At 40.1% G+C, this 17,541-nt stretch overlaps 1 protein-coding gene across 2 annotated transcripts in view; it reads left to right on the forward strand.

The window, feature by feature from the left end:
- Nucleotides 1-17,208, forward strand: part of PKN2 (protein kinase N2) — a 59,011-nt gene extending 41,803 nt beyond the window's left edge. For both annotated transcript variants that reach the window (XM_075424861.1, XM_075424863.1), the window contains exons 7-22: nucleotides 1,521-1,706; nucleotides 2,045-2,154; nucleotides 3,990-4,133; nucleotides 4,292-4,367; nucleotides 4,711-4,885; nucleotides 5,152-5,281; nucleotides 5,734-5,870; nucleotides 5,961-6,036; nucleotides 6,124-6,215; nucleotides 9,321-9,497; nucleotides 10,089-10,151; nucleotides 10,254-10,330; nucleotides 11,726-11,868; nucleotides 13,194-13,301; nucleotides 14,960-15,040; nucleotides 15,121-17,208. In XM_075424861.1, coding sequence (XP_075280976.1) covers nucleotides 1,521-1,706; nucleotides 2,045-2,154; nucleotides 3,990-4,133; nucleotides 4,292-4,367; nucleotides 4,711-4,885; nucleotides 5,152-5,281; nucleotides 5,734-5,870; nucleotides 5,961-6,036; nucleotides 6,124-6,215; nucleotides 9,321-9,497; nucleotides 10,089-10,151; nucleotides 10,254-10,330; nucleotides 11,726-11,868; nucleotides 13,194-13,301; nucleotides 14,960-15,040; nucleotides 15,121-15,324 — 1,979 coding nt within the window. In that variant the 3' untranslated portion in view covers nucleotides 15,325-17,208. The remainder of the gene's footprint in view (nucleotides 1-1,520; nucleotides 1,707-2,044; nucleotides 2,155-3,989; nucleotides 4,134-4,291; nucleotides 4,368-4,710; nucleotides 4,886-5,151; nucleotides 5,282-5,733; nucleotides 5,871-5,960; nucleotides 6,037-6,123; nucleotides 6,216-9,320; nucleotides 9,498-10,088; nucleotides 10,152-10,253; nucleotides 10,331-11,725; nucleotides 11,869-13,193; nucleotides 13,302-14,959; nucleotides 15,041-15,120) is intronic.
- Nucleotides 17,209-17,541: the final 333 nt, after the last annotated feature.

The following is a 17,541-nucleotide window of genomic DNA, read 5'->3' on the forward strand; positions in this document are numbered from 1 at the left end:
CAGCTTTTTTTAATTATTCTTTTCCTGTACTACATAATCATGGGTCAGATACATTATAGTGACAAATAATTCCTCTTTGAATGTGATTTAATGATATATATGAACAATTTCAAACAGGAATTATCAAAACAGAGCTACATGCTTGTGAAGGTCTTAATAGTTTCACTTTCATATTTGCTACAAATAACTTGTGTATTGAACTGGATTTAAATGAACAGTGTCATTGTGTTTTGCCTGTAACACTGTGAAAAACAGGTCAGTGCTACTGTCATCTTTTTGAAGTGCATCAACAGAACTTTGATACGCATCCTGTCCTTATACAAGATTATAGGCTTTCTGCTTATTAATTTCTCTTTTTGCTTTCTAAGCAGAGTTTGGGAATGAAGTAGTATTTTACCTTTTAATCTCTTTCGGGAGCCCGTAGCATCTGTTTGTCTTCATAGCCTAATGCTTTGCTGTCTCTTACGGCTGTTAGTTCCCTACAGGATGCAATTTCTTCTCAGACTGGTTTCTTGGTGTCTGTTCTGTGGGCTATAATGTTGCCAGACCGTTTTTAGGTCAAGCCTGACTTAAGTTTCTGTTACGAAAGAGCACTTTTAAGTTTCACAGTCAAGTACATTTGCTGTCAAAAAATCCACTGCATTTAGGAGCTGCATTTCTAGCTGACAGTATGATTATGAACTGGCTAATTTCACCACTTCTTAATAGTTAATTTTGTTACTGTGAGTGATGTCACAGTTTTACAGATGCTATCTTGTACAGGATAAGGCAAGCCTACAATTCTTGTAACCATCTGTGGTATTCAGATGTTTCTGTGCTGCTGGAGGAAACTCTTAAATGAGAACAGCAGCTTCTATACCTCGTTTGGTTAAAGATGCAGATTTTGAAGAGTAGCTTCTTGTCTCAGCTTTTATAAATCCAAATTCAGTCAAGTTGGAACAGTTCAATGATTTTAAATTATGTACTAGCTCAAATTTGACTTTGGCACACAGCAGGCAAATGCAATTTCTGAATGTATCTTAAGCAAATTTGTAGTCTCAGTAGTCAATGAGTTCATTTTAATTACTGAAACAATGTATCCAATATTAATTGGTTATATAAAACTCATAAAAATTGTTATTGCCCACCTGCAAGATCCATTGTTTCAATAAGAAACTTAAGATTTGTTATCTTAAAAAAAAAAATGACATTGCTTACAACTTGAACCCAAGTCAGTTAAGTTCTCAAGTGAAGAAAACAAAGATATTTCTGAGGCATAGAACAAAAACTGATTTTGTGTTATTTTGGTGAACTGTTTCTCCTTCTAGAAGGTGAGTCCCACATATTTAGCTTTTAATGCTTATTTTCAGTATATTTGTCTGTCTTAAATCCGTCTTTTGATTTCATCTGATATATGTGTTATACCCTGCGGGGGTCAGAATGTGAGCTATTGCCATAATATTAATAATCAATCATTAGTCATTCACTTTGTTTACTTAAGAACAGAAATCTTTGATAAATCATTGTCTGTCTTGTTCTAGGTACCCTGGAAGTTAGGCTGATGGGCTGCCAAGATATTCTGGAAAATGTCCCTGGTCGATCAAAAGCCACATCAATTACGCTACCTGGTTGGAGTCCAAATGAAGCCAGATCATCTTTCATGAGCAGAACCAGTAAAAGTAAAAGTGGGAGTAGTAGAAACCTTCTGAAAACTGATGACTTGTCCAGTTCAGTATACTCTTATTTGTCTTGTTTTTATGCATATCTTTTATTTACATTGTAATGTGCATGCCGTGTTCTGTAATTTAAAATACTAGATTGATTTGCAGCTTTAAACTTATGTTTCTTCATCTGTCAAGTTGTTTAAAAAAAAAAAAAAAACACCACAAAAAAACCCAACAAAAACAACAACCACACCCCACACAAAAAGCACAACCACTCTATTAAGCCCATAAGAACCAATTAAATATGAGATTACATTTTTAAGGGAAACTACTGAAATTTCTTTTTGTTTGTGGAAAATCCTCTTAAAGATTTAAGCTGAGTTTGTGTACTTTACTTACAGATGAAGTCTGTGCTGTACTGAAGCTGGATAACACTGTGGTTGGTCAAACTAGCTGGAAACCTATTTCCAATCAGTCATGGGATCAGAAATTTACACTGGAACTAGACAGGGTAAAAACGCAGTCTTACTTTATTGACGGCTATAGTCGATTCTTGAGACTAATTTCATGTTGCCTTTTTTTTCCTGTCATGATTATGTTCAAATTTCACATGTGCAAGTATTCACATCCTTAACAGAGTGAGCTCACTAGAGTTAGGCTGTTGTGCTGGGCTGTCATTCTAGAAATTTTACCTTTTCTGGCCTACAAACTGACATATTTTTATGCAGGTTCTAACAAGTAGCATCTTTTTAGCCTGTGATAGATAGCACTTAAATTTTTATTAGGATCATCAGCTTCTCCTTCTTTATCAGTAAATTCTAATATCAGATACGGTTTGGATATGTCACAGATATGGCACAGAATTTTTACAGTGCTCCTGTTTTGTCATGTGAAGCTGATCAGTTCTTTTAGCAAATTTATTTATTATTTCTATAGTTCTTTCCTAGAAATTTAAATGTTACTTGGAGGACACAAGTATTGAAATGATACTTGATGTTTCTTTCCTCACACCTTTTGAAGAGAGTTTGTTATATAGGTTTAATCAAGCATTTGGGTTTTAGATACCTGATAGTCATAGTATTTTAAGGTACAAAGATTTTTTTTTTCCCCATCAGTGTTTAAAATACACTGAAAGTAAAATTATATTTTAGCAGCCTAAATGTCATCTCCAGTATATATTTAAAACAAATAAGGGGGGGGGGGGGGGGGGGGGGGAAGCCACCTTCCGGTTTTTGTTTTCTCCTTGCCTCACCCCACCCCTCCGAGCCCCAAAGCAGATTCCTGCCATTGAGGAAGGAAGCCGTTTTAGAGCTGCAGGTAGAGAAACTGAGGTTCCGGTTAGGAGTAGTGCAGGACAAAACTAGCAGCTGTGGAGTCCTGAAGCCTTGATTATTCTCAGATTAAGACTAGAACTAATCAAAGTTTAGTAGCTGCTCCTACCAGCCTAGTGTATGGCATGTTCACTATTTAAGAACTCAGTATTATATACTTTTTGGTGCAAGAAAAGCACCTTGCTTCTGCTGGGCGTGACCATGCATACTTCTGTATTTGAAATGCACATTCCAAACCCCATCATTTTTTATCTGTTGCTTCTTAACTTTTGTTTCTTTTAAAACCTACAGCTATCATATAAAGACAGTAAATTGATGCATCGCAATGGAATTAAACTATGCTAAGTGAACTTAGTAACATACAGTGATGCTGTTATATTGTATTGCAGGATTCTTTGCATTTCATAATAAGCTTTTGTAACAAGCATAAAAGACAGGCTAATTATGTATTAACCTCCCTGGCAAGATATAGCAGTAGTTCTTGTTAGTTTAAAGTTTCTGCCCCTCTTCACGACCATGTTACAAAAACTATGTATTTCTAGAGATACTGTATAAAGTCTTGCATCATGATGCGTACGCAGGTACTAAAATGTCACTTATGCAGCCATGAAATGCAATTGGTACTTGTAAATAACGTGGACAACTAGTAAAGTTGAGGCTTCTAAACACAGGTAAAAATTTGTCAGAGCTTGAGCTGAAATATCTTGAACTAGCACTGTTGTTAGACTGACTCATAGAACTTGGTGACTGTTTGTGACACTCTCTGTGTGCCATTGGGGGAATTTTGCACTTACACTTTTATCTGGACACTGGCCCTCACATCTGAACTGAAGTGAAAGGCTACAGTCATCCTTGTGAGAGCTTGCTCAGTATGGCTAGTTAGCCCTGGCACGCTCTGAAAGTAACAGCTCTGCGTCTTATTCCTTGAGTTGCTAGATTCTATGGTTGTTCAGAGGTAACTCTTGCAGAACAATTACTAATAAGTAATTTCCTGTGTATATGTTTCCTGCTGTAGTCACGTGAATTAGAAATCTCAGTTTATTGGCGTGACTGGAGATCTTTGTGTGCAGTGAAGTTTCTGAGGTTGGAAGATTTCCTGGATAACCAACGGCATGGCATGTGTCTCTATCTTGAACCCCAGGGCACTCTGTTTGCAGAGGTAGGAATGTTTCTTTGAAGCACTGAGCATACTTGCAAGTATTATGTTGCAGAATAGTTCAAGAAGTTTTTCTTAAACTTTTAAGAATGCATTTTAAACTTTTAAGAATGCATTTTGTTCTGAAACTTGAATTATAACACACATTATTTGAACTGCAGGTTACGTTTTTTAATCCAGTTATTGAAAGAAGACCAAAACTCCAGAGACAGAAGAAAATTTTTTCAAAACAGCAAGGTGATTGTTTAATATAAACATGTAAAGCTTAAAAATCATACAGATCTGTGATTTTTTTTTTTTTTTTTTTTTTTTTAATACAGAGACCTAGTATTTGTCTGTGAATAAAGCTGTTGATAATGAAGGATTTGGCATTGCATTTAGAAAAGTTTTGTTTTGGAATTCCTTATTATGCATTAGGATTTAATAGTGAATAATTAGGAATTGCTAAGGAATATGACAAATTCAGTTTGCTCGTCATAAACTATAAACTCATAAATATGAATATTTTTTTAATTATAGCTTTTTGTAATAAGTAAGGAAATGACTTGCACTCTATTTTCTTTTTTCACAATATCCGCAGGCAAAACATTTCTCAGAGCTCCTCAAATGAATATTAACATTGCCACTTGGGGAAGGCTGGTGAGAAGAGCTATTCCTACAGTAAATCACTCTGGCACCTTCAGCCCTCAAGCATCAGTGCCTGCTACTGGGCCAGTGGTTGATGTACACATTCCTGAGCTCACACTGCCAGCCAGGTAGGTGATATCTACAATTTTTAAGTACTTTTAAGAGCAAGAGTAACAGATCCTTATGCCCTAATGTACTTAATGTATGTCAAATTTGTTTATTCTGCAATACTGCAGACCTTTCAAGTGTTTTAATTTTGCACATCCATTTCTTAGACAGATCTGCACACACAAGATTTATTTTAAGAGAAATCTACATAGCGTGCAGTTTTAAGTTGCTTTTCCGACTATTAAAACAGTGCTATGCACTAAGGAGTTATTTATTTTCTTGCCAGTGACTCTCCTGTAGCCAAATTGGACTTTGAACTTGAGCCTGAGCCTCCACCTGCTCCACCCCGTGCATCTTCCCTTGGGGAAATATGTGAATCTTCCTCTGAGATAAAGGCTTCTGATGTGCCATCTCAGGCAAGTAACTTTAAGAATTTGGGGCTATATAGTTTAACAAGGTTGTAATATTGGCATCTTTATGATGGATTTCTTACCTTGTATTTCAGCATATGCTTCCTTAACTTACACGTACAAAATTGTCTCAACAGAATGCTCAGATTACTCTTGGTGGTAAACTGTTTCCATGGTTGGTGTGTTTAACTTTCCATGTCATTAGTTCCACCACAGGAAAAAAGAAAGCCCTAAATCATTGGAATATTCAGGAAAAAATGGTTTTATTAACAAAGAGCAGAATAACTGGAGCAATAGTTTTCATTAGTCTGTTAAAAGCTTGCTTATCTGTATCATCTTCATATACCCTTTTAGCTTAGATAATTCTTGTGTTAAGAATTTCACGTTTATAGTAAATTTTCTGCATTCATTTGCCTTCACAGTCAGTTTTAAATTTTCAGACTTCTTTTTCTTTACAGGATGAAGGAACAACTTTTGATTTTGAAAATGGCAGAAATAGTATTGTCCCAAAACTCCAGCCTGAAATAATCTGTGAGCCTGATGCTCCCCATTCAGACATAAAATACACCAACACCCGGGAGCCTCAAGATAGAAGGTAAAAATGCAGTGGGTTTGCTGTTGATCTGAATAGCATTTCTTAAAGTTAACAAACTAGAAGATTTTTTGACCTTTTTTATTTACATAGATCACAACAAAGATTTCAGTTCAGTCTGAAGGATTTCAGATGTTGTGCTGTACTGGGCAGAGGACATTTTGGAAAGGTAAATGTCAAAAGGCTACATCAAATGTCAAGGCTAGATCAAAAGCTAGATGCAACCCTTGAATGAATTGCTTCTCTTCTGTTTTAGGTGCTGTTGGCAGAGTACAAAAACACAAACGAGATGTTTGCTATAAAAGCCTTAAAGAAAGGAGATATTGTTGCTCGTGATGAAGTAGACAGGTCAGTTTGTAAAATACAATACATGGATTCCATAAATAAATTGTGTTTTCTTTCTACACGCAACACATCTATAAGCTTTACCAAACAGCAGTTAAATTCAGTGCAAGAGTGAAAGAAGTAGTCATCTCGCTGCTAGGGTGGCTGCTCAGACGTGTGGTCTTTCTGCTGGGGCAAGGAGGGAGGAGTGTAACCAAGGAATACCGACTCGTTTTAGTGCCTCTCACCATGCCTGTACTGCAGCTCTGACTTAATGCGGATCCAGTCCTTCATTTAGGTTCTCTTGCAATTATTTATTCTGATTACTTGCTCTGTAGACTTCCATCACATTTCAGGAGGAGAGGGACTATGTTTTCTTTACTGGCAGAAACACCTGTGGTGGTATTTCTCAACCTGTAACATACTGTCATACTTTGTCATGTTTTCCGTTAAGTCCTGTGTATACTCCACTGCTGGTTTTTTTTAGTCTTTTTACCCCCCAAACTCAGATTTTTCTTTGCTTGGATGTGAAGTGGCAGTTACAAAACTGTCTGTTTTTTGTGCAAGAAGGTGCTTTTACAGTTTTTTGATAGTGACTAGATTCATAGAATCATAGAATCATAGAAACTTTTGGGTCGGAAGGGACCCCTAGAGGTCATCTAGTCCAACCCCCCCCGCAGCGAGCAGGGACACCGCGAACTAGATCAGGTTGCTCAGAGCCCTGTCCAACCTGGTCTTGAATGTTTCCAGGGATGGGGCCTCCACTGCCTCTCTGGGCAACCCGTTCCAGTGTTTCACAACCCTCATTGTATAAGAATTTCTTCCTTACATCTAACCTAAACCTACCCTGTTTTAGTTTAAAACCATTACCCCTCATCCTGTCACTGTTGTCTCTACTAAAAAGATTGTCCCCATCTTTCCTATAGGCTCCCTTTAAGTACTGAAAGGCTGCCATCAGGTCTCCCCGCAGCCTTCTCTTCTCCAGGCTGAGCAAGCCCAACTCTCTCAGCCTGTCCTCATAGGAGAGGTGCTCCAGCCCTCGGATCATTTTTGTAGCCCTCATTTGGACCCCCTCCAACAGTTCCATGTCCTTCTTGTGCTGAGGGCTCCACAGCTGAACGCAGTACTCCAGGTGAGGTCTCACCAGAGCAGAGTAGAAGGGCAGAATCACCTCTCTCGACCTGCTGGCCACGCTTCTCCTGATGCAGCCCAGGACACGGTTGGCCCTCTGGGCTGCCAGCGCACATTGCCGGCTCATGTCCAGCCTTTCGTCTATCAGTACCCCCAAGTCCCTCTCAGCAGAGCTGCTCTCGATCCTTTCATCCCCCAGCCTGTACTGATAGCGGGGATTACCCCGACCCAGGTGTAGGACCTTGCACTTGGCCTTGTTGAACCTCATGAGGTTCACACAGGCCCACCTCTCCAGGTTGTCCAGGTCCCTCTGGATGGCATCCCTTCCTTCTGGTGTCTCAACCGTACCACTCAGCTTGGTGTCATCTGCAAACTTGCTGAGGGTACACTCCATGTCGCTGTCCATGTCATTGATAAATATATTGAACAGTACCGGTCCCAGTACAGACCCCTGAGGGACTCCACTCGTCACTGGTCTCCATCAGGACATTGAGCCATTGACCACTACCCTTTGGCTGCGACCATCCAACCAGTTCCTTATCCACCGAACGGTCCACCCATCAAATCCATGGCTCTCCAATTTAGAGAGAAGGATGTTGTGGGGGACCGTGTCAAAGGCTTTACAAAAATCCAGATAGATGACATCCATAGGTTTTCCCTTGTCCACCCTTGTTGTTACACCATCACAGAAAGACACAAGGTTGGTCAGGCAAGACTTGCCCTTGGTGAAGCCATGCTGGCTGTCTCGAATCACCTCCCTGGCCTCCATGTGCCTTAGCATATCTTCTAGGAGGATCTGTTCCATGATCTTCCCAGGCACAGAGGTGAGGCTGACAGGTCGGTAGTTCCCAGGGTCTTCCTTTCTACCCTCTTTGAAAAGGGGCACAATGTTTCCCTTTTTCCAGTCACTGGGGACTTCCCCTGACTGCCATGACTTTTCAAATATCATGGAGAGTGGCTTGGCAACTACGTCAGCCAGTTCCCTCAGGACTCTGGGATGCATCTCATCAGGTCCCATGGACTTCTGTACATTTAGGTTCTGCAGGAGGTCCCGAACCTGGTCTTCACTTACAGCTGGAGGGATTTGACCCTCCTGGTCTCCTTCATGCCATCCATTAGCTCGGGAGGGGTGAGGAGAGAGGTTGCCAGTGAAGACTGAGGCAAAAAAGTTGTTGACTACCTCAGCTTTCTCCTCATCTGCTGTTACCAGTTTGCCGGTCTCGCTCATGAGCCAGGGTGTGCTTTCTTTGACCTTCTTTTTCCAGCTGACATACCTGTAGAAGCCCTTCTTGTTATTTTTCGCATCCCTTGCCAAGTTCAGCTCCAGCTGTGCCTTGGCCTTCCTGACCCCATCCCTACACAACCGGGCAGCTTCCCTATACTCTTCCCAGGAAGCCAGTCCCTGCTTCCACTGCCTGTGCAGTTCCCTCTTCTTCCTTAGTCTGACCAGCATCTCTTGCCTCAGCCATGCCGGTCTCTTCCCTTCTCTGCCCGACTTCTTACACTTGTGGATCGAGAGTTCTTGCGTTTGACTTGCAGGAAGAAAGAGAAATGTATTAAGAATGAGCTACAAATTAACCAATTGTCTGTAAGGAGAGGTAACCTGGAATTACTATATGTAGATGTCTATAATATTGTTACTTTGTTTCAACTTTATGTATTGTATAGAATTAAAAATAAAATGGATTGAAGCTACTGTCACATATCGATGCATACTTAATGCAAGTCTGAGTATTTGGAAGGAAAATTGGCAGGGTACAATTTTCATGGGCTGCTGGATTTCCTTTTTTGTTTGTGAAAGCTAAATGTAACTTTGTGAAAATCCTGGCATCAACTTAATGCATGTGCAAGTACTAAAACCTCTCTCAAAACAAAAAATGTCCTGATCCTGAGGAACAGAGAAAAAAACATAAGGTATGAATTACAAGCAATTTCTGAGAGTTGAAAAATTGTGGTTCAGGATTCACCTTTAAATTTTTACTGATTTTCTGTTTGCAGCTTGATGTGTGAAAAGCGAATATTTGAAACTGTGAATAGTGTAAGACATCCCTTCTTGGTGAACCTTTTTGCTTGTTTCCAAACCAAAGATCATGTTTGCTTTGTAATGGAATATGCTGCTGGTGGGGATCTGATGATGCACATTCATACTGATGTCTTCTCTGAACCAAGAGCAGTGTGAGTATCCATCCACTCTTGTGACATTAATCGAAGGGCATTTTGTTCAGTGGATAAGAACAAAGATCTTTACACCTATATGCCTCTGTTATGTCATTTCCATAAATACCATTCAAGTTTTTAAAAGGGTCAGAAATTCTAATTAATTTTGTTAGAAAAATACACATGCAGGTTTAATGTGCTTGAATCTACATTGAATTCAAAAATTATATACAAATATTTAATGTTTATAATACTTTTTTTTTTTTTTAAGATTACATAAAAAAGCCATATGAAGAGTTAAAATCGCAGACAAGGCTAAAAAGGGAAAGAATAACCCAGAATAGAAATCCCCCAATGCCATGGCAGTGGACACTATGGAAAATTTATCCTCCAGGCCAAGCAAATATACTACAGCTTGAAAGCTGCAAGTTTAAGCACTTTTGCTGTCTGGCTTTAAAACTCTGACCTTGTATAAAACTAATCTGTACCCAGAAAAACAATCCGTAATCTTCAGAGGGTGGTTAATAAAAAAGATCAATAATAATGGACTTCACATTCTGAAAAGCAAGACTAAAATCTATTGAAATTTTAACTGAACTTCTTCAACAGATTCTATGCTGCATGTGTCGTTCTTGGACTTCAGTATTTACATGAACACAAAATAGTCTATAGGTAAGCAGCCACTGACCCATTTCCAACAGATGAATTTCAGCTATTCTGAATAGTACTGAAGAAACATCAGTGATGCAATTTTGTTCTCAAATGTTCATTTAGAGACTTGAAGTTGGATAACTTATTGCTGGACACAGAAGGCTTCGTGAAAATCGCTGACTTCGGTCTTTGCAAAGAAGGTAATGGACCTGGTACTTCCTTTCTAGGGGAATTCCATAGTCTGTCTTACTCTTACTGTTCCTTGAGACTTGTGGACTGCCAAATGTGCGTAGGGTACACATACCCTGTGTCATTTGAAAGAAAAAAATACATCTCTGATGGTAAAACGTGGAGATAGTAGGAAGTTCCTTCGTAGGGAAACATCAGGAGCATCTGAGCATAGCCTTTTTTTTTTTTCCAGTTGTAAGCATCACCTATTCTGATTCTTACTTTACCATATCTCTGCTTATTAATAAGCCATGCTGCTGCATTTTAGAAGTTAGCAGAAAATGTATTAGGTGTTTTTCCTTATTCTGTTGATGCTGTACAATGAAATCAAATACCATTATAATCCATACACCACCCTTATTTTTTTACTAATTTATTACCTATTTTTTTAAACTCTGAAATAGTTGCAACTCTTAAGTATATGGAAATGACATGCAAAGTATACTATAGCTAAAACAGAGATATTTATCCCAAAAGGGACGCCTAGATGGTAGAGGGTTACTTGCAAGCATCCCACTGCTGGCAACTACCTTTCAAGTAAGACATAAAACAGAGGTAGCAACTGAAATTGCAGCGTCTTTCTCAAACCCCACTTGGGGGGAAGATCTGGAAAGGTCCATTTCCTTCTCTGGTTTGTATAGCCTGTCCTCCATACCTTTTCCTTTCAGATAGCTGAAGAGGGAATTTAGTAAATTAGGTAGGTGTTCAAACATTGCTGTTGTCTTTAATATCCTAGGGCAAGTCCTGTGACTTTAGCTACAAACAAGTTCCATAAATGACAGAAGGAAATGAGGACGAGGAAGGAAGCGCTTTGGTTTACTGGCTACTACAATACATGATTTTCTTAAGCTTTCTGCAGCACCTCCACTTCCAGGGTCACGTCAGTCCTTGTGGGGCTGATGTCCCAAACTGTGCCCCTCTTGCAAACATACAGGGCTTATTCTGCTTCAGTGCACTCCATGTTTCACTTTACTATATGTAGTTTTGCCACTACAGAAGCATCCATAGTAGGCACGTTTGACTAAACTAGTGTACCACATTTTCTTCTACTAGCTAGTAGAAATATAGCATAAGACTGTGTATTTGCAAGCAAAGATAACTGGATGACAGAGGTGTAACTGGAAGCTTAATTTGGCTCATTGCCTGTAGTTAGGGGTAGAAGAACGTACACTGAAGCACACACGGAACAAGGGCGTGGGAGGGAGAAAGGGGAGAATGTTTTGCTTCATTGGCCTGAGCCTGCAGGACAGGCCCTGGCACTACAGTATCAGCTGAAGTTGCTCTAGAGAGAGGTTTTACTTGCTGGAGGAACAGGCTGTAGAGGGGCAGCAAATACTGCTTGCTTTTCATTAACTGTAACTTTTCAGGAATGGGATTTGGAGACAGAACAAGCACATTCTGTGGCACACCGGAATTTCTTGCTCCAGAGGTGCTGACAGAAACTTCCTATACAAGAGCTGTGGACTGGTGGGGTCTTGGTGTGCTTATCTATGAGATGCTAGTGGGCGAGGTAAGTTCTGGTAAGATACAGTGCAGTCATAAACCTAATACATGTTACAAAGGTTACAGAACCCAAGATACCAGCCTGTCAGCATTTACTGTGCCATGCCTGTCACAGTTGTATCAATACTTGTATATGCAGTATGTATAGGCATAGCTAGTTTTACAGTGAGCATCTTCACGTGTTTCCTGAAGGAAAACAAGTATTAACTATTGAGTAGCTACTTACCTGATACATACAAGCTGCTGTAACGCCGTAGAACTTGACGAGTCATATCGTGAGCTCAAATTATCAGCAACTGTGGAAGTGAATGAGTTGTAGCTGGTCCAAGACTTAACATCTAGATTTTTGCTTTATTTTGTTTTTAATTACATCATTATGCCATAAATAAAATTACAGTAATGGCACATTCATATCATTGTCTCTAAGCAAGAACATAGCGCATATGGGCTGGGGGAGCTCCGTTTCCCGCACACATCTGCTGTCATCAAACTTGGATGCGTACGGCTATAGTAGTCTTCTGCTTTCCCATGCTGATGGGGAGAAAATAAACTCCTTCACTCCTGCAGCTTGAATGGAAGTGAACTTTAATGCATAACACTGGATAGTAGTGAAAGATTATGCCAAACGCAATGCTGTTTACCATTTGAATTAAACATGCACTAAAACAGAATGCCCCAGTTCCATGTAAATGAGCTGATATAATTAAATTATTACTGAATAGTTACTTACCATTGCATATATTGCTTTACCTTCTGGTCCATTTTGTTAGTGTCTCCCAGGTAGCAGACCAGACAAAAACTGTAGATTTGTTCATTGTTTTGTTCTTTTTCAAAAAAGTTGATCATCAACATTCTTTCACTTCCTTTGAGGTAAAAAAGGACAAAAAGTTTCTAGGGTGTTGCCTACATGTGTCAGGCCACTTCAGGACAGTTTGGAAGCCCTTGAGCTGTAACATGCTGAAGATACTACAAACAAATTAGTCTTGACCATGTTGCTTGTGCATGGCAGGTGTCCCAAAGAAGAGCTGACACATACTTTCCACATTCCCTGTATATCCTGTGTCAGAGTTCAAAGAAGATCCCAGTTGTAGGTGTTCCTACTTCTAAAGGCACATTTTTAAAGCACAGTCCTTCAGTAAAGGTTAAGGGATAATACCAACTTGCCTTACTTTTTTCTCTTCCTTATGGAAAACCACTCTATCTGTTTCTGGGGAAAGGAAGACTTCATTTCAGGCTGTCTAATTCCAAACTGTCAAGTGAATATATGTTGTTTTCAATAGTAAGGGATTTTTAAGCCTGTTTAATAGTATTTTTTTATTACTTTCATTATAGTCTCCCTTCCCTGGAGATGATGAAGAAGAGGTGTTTGACAGTATTGTAAATGATGAAGTACGATATCCACGATTTCTGTCTACAGAAGCCATCTCTATAATGAGGCGGGTAAGAACATCATAATACTACAGCATTCCCCTCTTATCTTGTTTCCAACATTAAGGAAATCAATTGCTATTGTGAGGAACAAAACACTTTAAGAACCTATGCTTGGCATTTGTTTTCTGCAGTTAAATTTCAGACTTGCTTCATTTGTGCCATGCCTATCACCTTAAATGAAAAAAGTCGGTGCCATTCCACTTTATTCAGGAGCAAGATTTTCTTTTTAAAATGTAAAACACTTAGAGGCTTACTTTTCTCCCTGAACTGTTTCCCAGTCATATCTAACTAGAGAAGTTCAGCTCTCATTTTCTAGCAGAACACTGCTGCATTGACCGATTTGGTAGATTAACACTGTCACATGAATATTTTTAATTGAAAGACTTCTAAATCTTTTTGGTTTCATTCCAGCTGGGGCAGGGAATGGAACACCATACGCATGGCATCTGCAGTCCCCCTCTTGGCAAAGAACAACTGCTTTTGTTTATGATATTGTTATTAGTGCTGTTCCTTAGTGTATGCCTCTACTTATCTAAAGAAGGTGCTTGAACCTAAGTTCATCGCAGCCAATAGAAGGGCATCTGCGGGAGGCAATGCAAAGCCTTTGGAAGCTGCCTCTCCACTTAAATGGCTGACGGTGAATATAGCGGTCTAGCACCCAATTCAGCAGCGTGCTGCAGCACGTAAGTTAAAGCTTGTCACAGTGGTTACTGTGACAAGTATCTAAGTAACAGGGTAAATATTCCGTGCCTTGAAATGATTGCTTCCTCCCAGGGAGAGTTTGTCTAGAGAAAGAAGGAAGAATACAGTTTTGAGGCAGTGCTTGGGAAGGCTTTTTTCTTACTGTGAAAATTACCATGCCAGTATCCACAGGGGACTGCAACGCTGCACCCAGAATACGCGTACTGTGAACTTCGTGCTTGCAGTGTACGAGTTGTAGCTTTGTGTGCGCTGTTCCCATCTGAGAAATTCTTACAGAATAGAGTAGGCATTATTTTTTGACAGCTGCACCATGAATATATGAACCCTCCCTGATGTCCCAGGCAGAGTGCCCAGCAGGGGTCTGCTCACAGCAGCACGATTCCCAAGTGGGAGCACCCGACTCCTGGTGTTAACTAGAAACCCCTGTTATTTGACTGGGTGTGTAAACCAGCATTCAACCCTCTCATGGTAAAAAAAAAAAAAAAATCAACTGCTGTGAAATAGCTGGGCACAGGAGACAGCGGAGTCGTCTCTCTTCTGAGCCAAGCAAGACATCCGAGCTCATGTAAATTCCGTATCCTCCCCAGCAAAAAGCACATTTTTCAGCACTCTCTATGCTGAACGCTGGCCCCACAAACCAGCTGGGGTACCGAGCCGTGGTACCACCGATCTGCAGGGAGACCGATTAGTCCGCTCTGCGTTCACAGCCAGGTGGCTGCTGGCGTTGTGCTGACAGGTTCCAGCATCTCCAAAGGAGCGCTGCCATCTCTGGCTGCCGACATCAAAAGCTGTGTCTTTCCCTTCCTTCGAGGACCGAGGATTTTCTGTAGGGCAGGCACTATGAATTGCACTGTCCGTCCAGTGTTGGTGTTGGCTCTCATGCAGCAGCACTCCTCCTCCTCCTCCTCCCTAGCTCCTCCCCCTCCCCTCGAATTTCTGCACTGAAATCTTGCCTGTTTTGTCAGCTGCTGCGAAGAAATCCAGAGCGGCGCCTTGGAGCTGGAGAGAAAGATGCTGAGGATGTGAAAAAGCATCACTTCTTCAGGGTGAGTACAAACTAATGCTATTTCTAAGGACAGTAAGGAGCAGAGACATGAAACTAAACATCAGCTGGTTTATTTTACAGCTAATAGATTGGAATGCTTTACTGGCCAAGAAAGTGAAGCCTCCTTTTGTACCCACCATTAGAGGGCGAGAAGATGTTAGTAACTTTGATGACGAATTTACCTCTGAAGCACCCATCCTCACTCCACCTCGGGAACCACGGATACTTTCAGAAGAAGAGCAGGAAATGTTCAGAGATTTTGATTACATTGCTGATTGGTGTTAAATTCTAGACACTGTGAAACCCCAGCTGACTGGCTCACAAGAACGCCTCTCTCAGAAGAATACCGACCCTTCATTGCTCTCTGTGCCACCTGTAGCTTCTGGGTTTTTTTAAATCACATGAAGATCCTTTTAAGTACTGTTTTAACACTCTTCTGAAGAGTGGCCTCTGTGTACATTGTTTTTTATCTGAGCACTGGAAAGCAGGTCTATGGAGTTCTTAAGCTGAGTTGGTGAACCCAGGCTGTATTAAGCTTCCCACACATGGGCACGCGTGGATCTGTACTGGTTTTCTCACTCTTCTACAGCAGATAACGTCACTTTTTCAGTGTCTGCCTTAAGTGGGAAAAGCAGACTTTGAGCTAGGTTATCACTTCTCTCTACTCAGCCACATCGAAACAGAAGTTTGGGATACTGATGACACTCACACAGAACGTGGTTCTAGCTGGAGAAGACAAATGATTTTGGTTAAATATTATCTTGTGCAGTCTATAAAATGACACGTTTCTATGTACACCTTCATCTTGTGTTCTTAAAAGAATGATGTTGAGAACAGATATGCCTTGTTTTGTAAATTTTCTACGGTATTTATTAGGAAAAATGTTAAACGCCTTGCCTTTCAGATAACAGCAATGTAAGTGCTTCCATTACAAAGAAAAATCCAGAAAAATCCGGAAAGTTTACCAAAGCCACTTGCCAAACAGTTTTGCCTTCAAGCTTTTGAAGCATGGCTTAAAACCCTGGTGGATATGAAGAATGTAATGAGGATGTTGCTCAGCCTAGCAAAGCGTACGCATTTCCCATGCCCCTCCACTCCTGCCTTCCCGCTCGTCGCGGGGACAGAGCAGTTAATCAGTCTGTACCTACCCACCTCGATCAGCCGTCATCTGCTGTACAATATCATATCACTTTAGAAAACATAAGGATTTTCAATGTATACATGCTGTGAACATGTATATTTGGAAGGTGTAATGTATTCTTATGTCCAGGCAAGTAATTTAATGATACCACTTCATTAATTTTGCATAGTGGCCGAGTGAAGAACATCAACCTCTTGAGTGAAAAAACATTTGTATGCCTGTAGGCCACTGAACTCCAGAACTTAGATTGGCAGTTATTGAGGGTAAAAGCAATATATTGTAACAGAATGTATAAATATTTTTTATAAAAACAGTGTATATTTTCTAAACCCCTTAACACTAAAAGCTGTACCTCAAAAGTTGAAAAATAATTTAGACCAGACACTGTGCATACTTGTAAACCAAGACCTATTTTTGGCATCTGGTGTTCTGTGGGTAAACATTAATTCTTGGAAAATTAATTTCCCATGTGATCCTTCACTCCAGCACCATTCAGAGCAGACTCACAGGTTCATCCTAGCCAGGAATTTGCTGCTCATGGGCTAAGACAGGGAGAATCGGCACTCGAACTCAACACTTGTCGTTTTATTCATGCAAAGAAGTCAACTTGAGTGTGCAAGGCGAAGGTGGCGGTTTAGAATCAGGGTGCTGGACAGACCCACAGGGTCAGGCAGGGGAGAGGCTTAGCGAGAAGACGTTTCACGGGTCTGCACAGGCCCCCAGCCCCCAGGACCAGGGCAGGCATCCTTACCAGCGCTAGAAATCACGTTTGGCAGAGGGAGTCAACTTCCTGGCATTACATGTTTCCAGATTCTAATAAATAAGAAACAAATTATGTTCCTGTATCTAGCTGAAACCGATACTTTTGAGGTACAGCCAGCTCACCCTTTTTGGTTCCCGAACATACATACGAGCATCTAACAGGGTGCTTAACGCTTACGAAAGTATCATCAAAAATACCTTTTGTAACTACATCTTGTACAGAAATCTTTTTTTAATCAAAGTAAATCACAAAAAAAAAAAAAAAATAGAGGGCAGGGTATGTTCACCCAGTTAAGCTGAAAGAAAGCACTAATTTTATCTCTGTAGTTTTTAAAATATTTTTAGGCAGATTAAGATTTTAAACCCTAGAGTGTAAATATATTTTGCTATACTTTATCTGTATGTGGCTGCTCAAGCACTTTGTAAGGAAATTAGGATATTTTAGAATGGTACACTATGCATTAAAATGAAATGTGCCTTTAACAAATGTCATTCTAAGTGTTTTGCAGTCATTAATATCACAAATTAAAGTTTTAAATAGAGTAATTTGTAAATTGTGTCCCAAACATGATTTTGCTGTTTCTTGGAGTGACTTGTCA

This window comes from Opisthocomus hoazin, chromosome 6 (genome assembly GCF_030867145.1).
Source record: "Opisthocomus hoazin isolate bOpiHoa1 chromosome 6, bOpiHoa1.hap1, whole genome shotgun sequence".
In the NCBI taxonomy this organism is placed as follows: Eukaryota; Metazoa; Chordata; class Aves; order Opisthocomiformes; family Opisthocomidae; genus Opisthocomus; species Opisthocomus hoazin.